Source organism: Pteropus vampyrus, unplaced genomic scaffold (assembly GCF_000151845.1).
Source record: "Pteropus vampyrus isolate Shadow unplaced genomic scaffold, Pvam_2.0 Scaffold223, whole genome shotgun sequence".
Classification (NCBI taxonomy): Eukaryota; Metazoa; Chordata; class Mammalia; order Chiroptera; family Pteropodidae; genus Pteropus; species Pteropus vampyrus.
This window is the reverse complement of record NW_011889004.1, coordinates 21,650-31,048: the sequence shown is the minus strand read 5'-3', so window position 1 is coordinate 31,048 and position 9,399 is coordinate 21,650. Positions and strand designations below refer to the sequence as shown.

Below are 9,399 nucleotides of genomic sequence, written 5' to 3'. Positions count from 1 at the left end.
TACAGGTAACAATATGGACTTGCAGTTGGCATTCTGAGTTGGAGGGGTTCATTGCAACCTCCAATTTGTAGCTCGTTGGTCAGAAGCACAGGTTAGAGCCTGGGCTTTTGTGGCAGGCGTCTGAAGTATGCGTGTGTAGGGAGACAGTATTGTAGGACTGAACCCTTAACTGTGGAATCTAATCTGTCTCTGGGTAGTGTCAGAATTGAGGTGAATTCTTGGACATACTAGTGGTGTCTAAAAATTGTTTGTTGGTGTGGGGAACCTGCCCCACATTGGAATTGGGTCTGGGAACCCTATCGGTAGCCATCCTAATGGGTGAGGTGGTTTCTCATAGTTTTGATTAGCATTTTCCTAATAATTAGTGAGCAGCATTTTTTTATGTTGTTTTTGGCTATTCGAATATCTTTGAAGAAACGTCTATCCAAGCACTTTGCCCATTTTTGAATCAGATTATTTTTGTTGTTGTTGTTAAATTTAGGGGTTCTTTATTTTTCTGGATATTTATCCCTCAGATACATGATTTGCAAATATTTTCTCTTATTCTGTGAGTTACCGTTTTACTCTGTTGTTAGTGTCTTTTGATGCACAAATTTTTAAATTTTCATTGAGTCCAATTTGTCTATTTTTTCATTGTCGCCTGTGCCTTTGGTGTCATATCCAAGAAATCATTGCCAGCAATGTAGTTTTTAAAGTAGGGAAGAAGCCACTAAGGCTTCAGATGTGGCCCTAATTGCTTCATGGCTAATATGGATTCTGCTGCTTTACTCTTCACATCAGCTGGGGATGACACGGGTCTGTCTCTTCATTTCACTGAGCAGTGGGAGCAAAGCACCACTAAGAAGTGGTGCCCTTGTATCCTAGCTGGCCTAAGGACACGTAGAGATCAGAAGCAGCAAGCCATGCCTGCTTCCGTGGAAATGGCCTAGGAGACTGGCTGGCCATTCCATCCTGGAACCAGTCACCACATTGACTCCTGTGGTAGTCTCTATAGCACATGACTCTTCAATAACCACACTCCCAATTGCTCCTCAGAAGCACCTTGTGTTGTAGGCATGGCGGGGTTTTATAAAGATGGACAGCCCTCTGGAGTGGATCCTGGGCAGAAGTACGGGAAAATTGTTTTTCTTAACAATACCATCTTTACAAAGCCATTTTTCACTGTGAGATTTAAAAAAGAAAAAAAAAAAAGTTAAATTCTGACTAGACCATGAACTCGAGGGCAGGAACCAGAATCTTGTCTGTTTTATTTTAATCATTGAGCCTAATTCTGGGCATTCTTTAAATGTTTTCCAAACTGCACTGATAATTAATTGTGGCTTGGGACACAATGATTTGTAGAAGTCAGTGTTAAAGATTATTCAAAATGATGTCATTTTGATTTTATTTTTAACCATGGTTGTTCTATCTTACGTATACTCTCCTGAAGGTCCTCCTCAGGACCTCCTATTGGAAGAAGTGAGGTCATTGTTTTGTCAAGTATATGCTGGATGTTATTAAACTGTTAGAAAGTTTTCTTCTTAATTAGTTAAATCTTGTTAACCTTACTCATTTTCTTTTTATACTTCACCTTCAGAGTATTTTAGAGGTCTGTAGCTCAACCTCAGGTATAATCTGAAATAATGAGACATTATAGAATCTGAATTAATAAGGATTTACTGACTGAAAATAAAAGCAAAGCCCTCATTTTGAAAACTTTTCTGATAATAAAGGAAGGGCAGACATAGTTATCCTATTTGCAGGTGAAGATCCTGGTTTTGTGAGTAGCAGAGCTGAGTGTCAGACTAGGTCTTCTGGCTCCAGATTTTTCCTTTCACTGTATTATACTAAAAATCCACAGCTCTTAACTGGGATCTGTCTAGTCTGAAGATCTTTTCTTTAATATGATTTTTTACTCAGTTATATTGATTTGAGTTGAAATTGTCAAATCCCCATCATTCATTCACATACATTTATTGAACATTCAACATTTATTGAACATTTATTGAACATTGTCAGGCTCCAGGAGATGTCTAGGCTCCAGGAGATGTCTAACTAAAGTAAACAAGTTTAGTGAATAATCCTCTATAAGAGTACCATTCTCCCTAATAGAGGTGAGTACCAATTTGGGAAAACTTGAATATTTTTCTGATTGCAGATCTCTAATCTTTTTATCCCATTTGTTTAAGAGTTTTGGGCAATACTTATATTTTTAAAAAATTATTTCGAAAGGTTATGTAGCATTTCCAGTTCTGAAAAACATCACAGAAGAATGTCTTGTTCTTTTAGGATGCTGATTTTCCACAACTTTAGTTGGCTAAATTGATTCGTATTAAGTCTTACAGTTGTAAGCATTCTGGGGCATTAGCTCCATCAACCCATACACATTTATGAAGTGCTCTTGAGGTTCCTGGCTCTGTTGAGTAAGGCACATGGAAGCTGGGCCTGAGTTTGAGGAGACAAGACACATGAACAGATCACTCAGGTATTGTCTGTTAAACACATTGGCTTGGGAGTTGGGAAGCTTTGCCTCTGACTGGCTCTGTGACCATGGGCCAATGACCTAACTATTTTGAGCCAGCAGATGCTAACATTGGTAAAGTGGTGTTTACCTCAAATGTGGGCTGTAAAGATTAAATGAAATAATTTGTGTAAAGGGCTGAGCAGAGTGTTAGTTGATGTTATCCACAATGATAATAAATATAACAGATACCTCCTGATTTTAACAGTTTTGGGGAAAATCTAATTTTGCCTGGCTCAAGTGTGTCCCATTATGGATTTCTTCTTACATAGTTCTGTTGTCTAACCTACTGTGCCTTCAAGGAACAATGCTCATTCAGAAAGGGAAGTTGTGACTCATTCATTCAGCAAATTAACCAAGTACCTGCTGATTGCATAGCTCTATGGGAATATAAAGCAGCAGTACACTCCAGTGTACTGCTGAGAGACCTTACGGGCGGATGAGGGGATTAACAGTTCTTGAGCACTTAACTATGTTCTGGTCACTGTGCTAATTACTTAGTTTTATCTCTTTATTCCTTACAACTGTCCTGTGAGTAAAACAAGGGCTCAGAGAGAAAATGTCTGAAGTCACAAAGTGGCAGAGCCGAGATTTGAAACCAAAACCATCAAATTCTTCTCTGCCATGCTAATTTTTAAGGACAAAAGTCCTAAGTAAAAGTTACGGAACATTTAAAGACAGTGATATAAGGGATGACAAAAGGCAGCCTCTTGGATGACCCTTATAAGCTTGCGCCGAGACAATCCAATCCTACTTCACCCTTTCTTAAAAGAAAGCATTGAAACTTAAAACAAACAAAAAACTCAGTTTGATTCAGAAACAATAGAAGAAAATGTGGAAAAGTAGGCACAGCTGACCCTAGAATCCCCACTCAAATATGGACACAAGGCCTTTCTTCTTGTCTCAGTCCCAGCCCATGCTCCCCTACCATACCCATGGGTGCCCTGGGCTCCAGCCACACTGAACTTGGCACAGTGAATTATCCACTTGTCCTGTGTGCTGTGTCTGCGTCCTCCCCAGCATGCTCAGCCCTCACACACTGTACACACTTCTGTCAGCGGCCAGCGCACCGAGCTGCTTTTTTGGTTTACTTGTCTGTGTCCCCCTTTAGACTGAATCTTTTATTTTTGTATCCTGAACGCCTAACCAGTAGAAACTTTAATAAATCATTGAAGGTAGGAGCAGGGTTGGTTGAACAGATAGGGATATTAGAAGGGACCAGAGAAAAAGATGAGTGCAGCCCCAAGGAAGAGAGGCCAGTCTTCGCAGCCTGCTCTGGCCTTCTGGACCTGAAAGTCTATTCATGCCCTTGGTCCTATGTTTGAGGACCAGGCCTCTGTGAACTAGCCTGGGGACCTAAACTCCATTTAGACTCTAAAAGTTTAGAGCCTCATTTCTGTGCATCCAAGTTCCAATGAACTTACTCAGATTTCTTCCTACCTCAACCTTCTGTGAGTGTGATGTAGACATTCTTGGAATGCAGGTCCCATCTCTGCCTACGTGTGGTACCTCAGTAGCCTAATGAGCAGCGCAGACAGGCTCAGGCTCACCACAGTTCTTGGCATGTATGAACAAGCATGTGCCCAATGGAAGAAGACCTCTGCTGGGTCCCCTCTTGGCTCATGCCAGTTATTTATTTATGATTCAAATTTGTTATCTTCATAACTAGGATTAACATTTCTAGATTTCTCTGTATGCCCTGGTCCAGGAATTCTTTGAGTTAAAAGGGCAGAGGAGGCAGATTATGAATACCTGCAGTTCTCTAGAACCTGAAGATTTCTTCATGAGGTCCAGTTCCCTGGTGGTTCCTACAGGGATATGCAGCTCGCATTCTCTCCCTTGCTCAGTTCTGTGAGGTGGAACAGACCAGCTCTGGGAAGGTAAAAAGAGTGAGGATGCTGGGTCAGTTCACTTTAGCTTCTAGGCTCTATTCCTAAGAGATAATTAAGCATTGCAGATCTGCTTTAGTCCCAGCATCACAGGTGCTGCCCTTGACATCTCAAATTTAGGAATGTTTTTTGAAACTAGGTGTGAACTTGTTTCTTACATAGTAAGCTCTGTTCTGGATGGACCAGGTGCTGGCTTGTCTGAGATCTCAGTGAACTTGTCCCTCACCTCCCAAGTTTATCTGACCTCTCCATAGTGCCTCTGGACTGTAGCTAGAGGTTGTGTATTCTGAAGGACAGGCTCTTGAGTTTGCTGTCCCTCCCAAACTCTGTGCTGTGCTGTAATTGCATTGTGCTTTTGGTAACGTTCTCTCTGTTTGAGATCTGGGTTTCCAAAACTCTTCGTCCAAGAATCATCTGGAGTGGAAAGTAGGGCACATTTATTTAAAGATGTAGATTAGTGGGCCCTATCCAGATCCAGATTCTGTTTAAATCCTTGAGAGGGTCTAGGAACCAGAACTCTGAGAAGGTGCCTTGTTTAGGAAAAACAGGCAAGTTTGATGTTTGATGTGGCCCCTTGTTAAGAATCCATGTATCTTCCTTAGCTCCTGTCCTAGATTCCAGAGCTTCAACTTGACCTTGCTCTTCTTTGTGACCACCTCCCCACTCCCACCATCCCCACACACACACCCGCTGCCGCAGCCAGCCTTGATTGTAGTTGGTATGGAGCTCTGTTGGTTGAATGCATAAATGGTTGAGTGGTGAGTTTGCTTTGCATTCACTTCAAAGAACACAAAAGTTATAGCATTGCACAATGAATTTGAGGGAAAACAAAGACCAGGTATTTAATTTTGTAGAGCTGCATGTTAAAGGGTAATATGTAAGAGTGAAAAGAGTGCTGATGCTGTGTTGGAAAGTCTGAATTTGGCACTGTATGATGACCTGGCCTTGGGCAAATCCTCTAACATCCATGGCCTGATATCTTCCTCTGTAAACTAAAGATCAGAAGGAGTAATAGATGTGAATGTTTTAAAAACTAGAAAATGGATTCAAATCAAGAATGAAGAATGGTCAGGTTAGAGACAGGGGCACAAAACCAGCCACAAGGTCTCTGTGTGGTCAAGTCCAAGTCTTTAGGCTCTACAGGAACCAGTAAAAATTTTATTAGGATGGCAGCTCAGGCATGCTCCGGGCCTGCTTCCCTTTTACTCTGTCCAGTTCCTGAGCTGACCAGGGCCCTCTGTCCTCTGAGTCACTGTCTCAGTCTGAGTCCATGAAGTTGTGGCCACATTTTGTTTTTCTGGAGGTGCTCAGTGGACAGTTCCCAGGGAAAGTTGCCCATTTCTGCCACGTTGCCCTGATGCAGTAAGGTTCCTGTGCTTGAGGGTAGGGAGGAGATGAGGAGAAGAGGCTCTAGGGATGGCCGTGCAGCTCTGGGGCCAAGGATATATTGCAAAAAGACATTTGTGAGTAGTTGGCCTGGGAGTTGACCAAGATTAGTCATGCATGCCTGAACCTACTCAGCAAATATTTGAGTGCCTTCCAGGATGAGGCTCTAGAACCCAGGTAGGCACCATGTAATTCGTCTGTTAAAAATTAGACTGAGAGCGATGTGATCTGCCTAGAGTTGGGCCATGCAGACCTATTCCAGTGCCTGGCCTGCTGCAAGGCACCTACTCCCTGCAAACTCTGAGCTGACCTGATACTGTCAGGTGATACCTACCTTGAACCTGACTGTCCCCTTGTCCCTGTGTGTAGGATTATGCACCATGCAGAGCCTTGTTAGGTCCAGGGAGTGGAGAGGGCAGTGGACCAGGGTAAGTATGTGTGTGTGTGTCTGTGTGTGTGCATCTCCCCAGCAGCAACAGCCCCCTCTTACCTTGGTGCGCTCTTCAAGTTACTGTGTTATCTCACAGGGCCACCTTAGCAGCCTTGTAGGAGGCATGACACCCTCACTTTTCATATGAGAAAAACAGTTGAAGCCATCAAGGTGTCTCCCCTTAGCCACACAGCTAGTCAGTGGTGGAGTCAGGACTTGAATTCAGAGCTTTTCAGGGTTGGGGAAAACTGGAACATTAGGGAAATTTTAAAAACATGTTCTCTCACTCATGTCTGATTTCAGAATTAATACATGTAAAAATGTCAGTTTTATGAATGGAGAGGATTCAGAAAGTATAAGTCACTACCTCTAAGCTCCACCAATACAGAGATAATCACTATTAACAGTTTGGTATGTTCTTCAACATTTTAAAAGACATTTACTAATATTTATATTCATTATTTAACAAGTATAATATTATACATAAATTTTATAATTTCCTTTTTAAAAATATTATTGTAAGAGTAATATCTGCTTATCATGAAACATTAAAGCAAGATAAGAATTTAAAATTCAAAATTCCCCAGCCCTCATAATCCCAGAAATGACTGTTGATAGTTTAGTATGTGCGTTCTAGACATTTTCTTTGCATATGTGTATATATGTATGTCTATATAAGTATATATACACATATGTATATGCGTGTATACATGTGTACACACACTCATTTTATGCTTTGTTTTTACCCATTCATACACATACTCTTTTGCATCCTGACCATTTTTTTTTAAATACCTTTTATTTATGGAAATTTATAAGCACACACAAAATAAATTACTACAGTGAGTCTCCATTCATCATCCAGTACCAAAAACCATCAACTTTCCTGTTCTTAATTCATCTTTTCTCTCCACTACCATTTTAGAGGCTTAATTAGAGTCTGCGTTTTCTTTTTAAGGAAGAATGCTTTACTGGTTGTGCTGTCTGCTGTCTTGACAAAAGACAGTCAAGATCAATCTGTGAACCTGACTTTATGGTTGTATTTCCATATCTATACACATAGTCCTTCATCTTAAAAGATTTTTTTTTTTTTAAAGAAAAATATGTAGGATACTTTAGCTAGAACAGCAAAGAAAGGCCATAATGTAGCCCTCACAAGTAGACTCCATCCTACAAAGAAGAGAGCAAATGTGTATGGAGAGGAGGAAGTACTGGGTTATAGGTAAGGTCTTGGAACTGTGGCCAGCAAGGCACTGGTGCTGCTGGCAGCTGGCTGTCCTTCTGGGACATTATGTAAAATGATGTAACTGAGTGAAAAGGTGGCAGTGAGCTGTCCTCTTCTCCCTAAGTCACTGAGCTGCTTTTGTTCTGAGAGATGCTCATGAGTCCAGAGTTCTGAGGTGGTGGTGTCTAGAAAGGCTTCTTGGTCTGAGAGAGAACTGTGGATTTTTGGTCCTCGCCTCCTCATACTTTGGAAGCTGAAATCGGGGTGGTGGTCTTGTGCTCCATTGGTGAGTCCCAGACTTGTGGCGGGGCCACCTGCTTTGGAGAGGGTGGATGAGGTGACCTGGAACGACACAGTTTCAGAGCTGGAAAAGAGCACCTAGGAGACCATGTTGTCCAGTGCCTCAGTTTACAGATGAGAAAACTGGCCTGGGGAGGAGAAGGGAGGTTCCCAAAAATACCTGTTGACTGGGACCAGCATCCAAGCCCCTGATTCTCTGACTGTGGTAGCTAGCTAGCATTTCCTCCTTGGAATTTCTGAGATTGTGAGAGTAGCCAGATCAGGGCTCTTGACAGATGCTTAATCTGCACCCAGAATTTCTGAGTATCCTTTGGTGTTGGTCTAGTCCTCCTTCTGTTCAGCTCCTGGCAGACTCTTTGATTTGGAGATAGTAGTGAACAGCATTCTCTTTCTCCCAGCATTTGGTGGCCAGCTTGATCTTTGTTGGCACAGTGATTTGAATACAAACTGAGTGTCATGAGTCCCAGTCTCAGCTCCACATGAGTCAGGTAGCCCGAGCAGTCTCAGGCCACAGTTTCCTAAAGACATTAGATCAGATCAGATTCGCCCACAGCATGATATGAGTGTGCCAGATGATTTCAGATGGTATGAGAATAAAAGATTTTCCTTCATTACATTTATATTTATCTTTCACTTATGTTAAGTAATACTGGTTTTCTATTTTCAGCAGTATCATAAGCCTCCTCTTTAAAGGTATTGAAGCTAAAAAGTTGATTTAGACAAAATAAGGTGGGTGGTATTCTAACTTGGCAGAAAGGGAAATGCAAAGGATTGCAGTGTGGAAGACATTGGACCAGATGACTTTTCTTGTCCTTTCTAGCACCTCACCTTTCATAGTTATGGGTTTTCTTTGTATTCCGGCATATACCAGTCAAATACTTTCTGGCCTGAGCAGATTCACCTGCCAACATGGAGGCTGTCCATAGTTAGAGGACAGCCTGTGACTGTTCAATTTGACTGAGCAAGTATTTGTCATCTGGGGTGGTTATCCTGGGAGAATGTAAAGACAGTGAGACAGGATGCCAGTTCTTCTGGAGAGTCCATCTGGAGACTGCTCTATATTGGAATGGTTTGTGTATTTGTGTGGTACATTCTACACTATGTTCATGGAAGTTTCTGAGTCATTGCTCTCTAGTGCCCCACAACTGTTATCCTCTGCAGCCCCTGGGAAGTCTACTCAGGAGTTCAGTCTGAACTTCTGGAGCTGAGAGGAGATGGGGGTATTGGTGTGGAGCCAGGGTGAGGGATACTGGGCTGCAGAAATGGACAATCAAGGGCTCTTTGCCTTTCAGGATTTTCCCGGGGAGAATCTTCACTCAAGAGTTTGCTGAAAGCCAAGGATGGCAAACAAGGGGCCCTCGGCCTCTGCATCCCCTGAGAACTCCAGTGCAGGGGGGCCCAGTGGCAGCAGCAATGGTGCTGGCGAGAGCGGAGGGCAGGACAGCACCTTTGAGTGCAACATTTGCCTGGACACAGCCAAGGATGCCGTCATCAGCCTGTGCGGCCACCTTTTCTGGTCAGTACCCCTGCCTCCTCCCTAGAGGATACACTGTCAAGTTGAGAAAGCTCATAGCCCTAGACAGCTTTAGAGAAGGTTTCCCACCTACTTTGGGTCTTGATACATTCAGGCCCAAAGGCAAGAGACCTGGGTTCTCATCCCAGTTCTGCC

At 42.6% G+C, this 9,399-nt stretch overlaps 1 protein-coding gene across 1 annotated transcript in view; it reads left to right on the top strand.

Moving 5' to 3' along the window:
- RNF185 (ring finger protein 185) overlaps positions 1 to 9,399 on the top strand; it is a 32,227-nt gene that overhangs the window by 6,466 nt on the left and 16,362 nt on the right. Inside the window, exon 2 of the mRNA XM_011373287.2 lies at positions 9,023 to 9,246. Coding sequence (XP_011371589.1) covers positions 9,071 to 9,246 — 176 coding nt within the window. The 5' untranslated portion in view covers positions 9,023 to 9,070. The remainder of the gene's footprint in view (positions 1 to 9,022; positions 9,247 to 9,399) is intronic.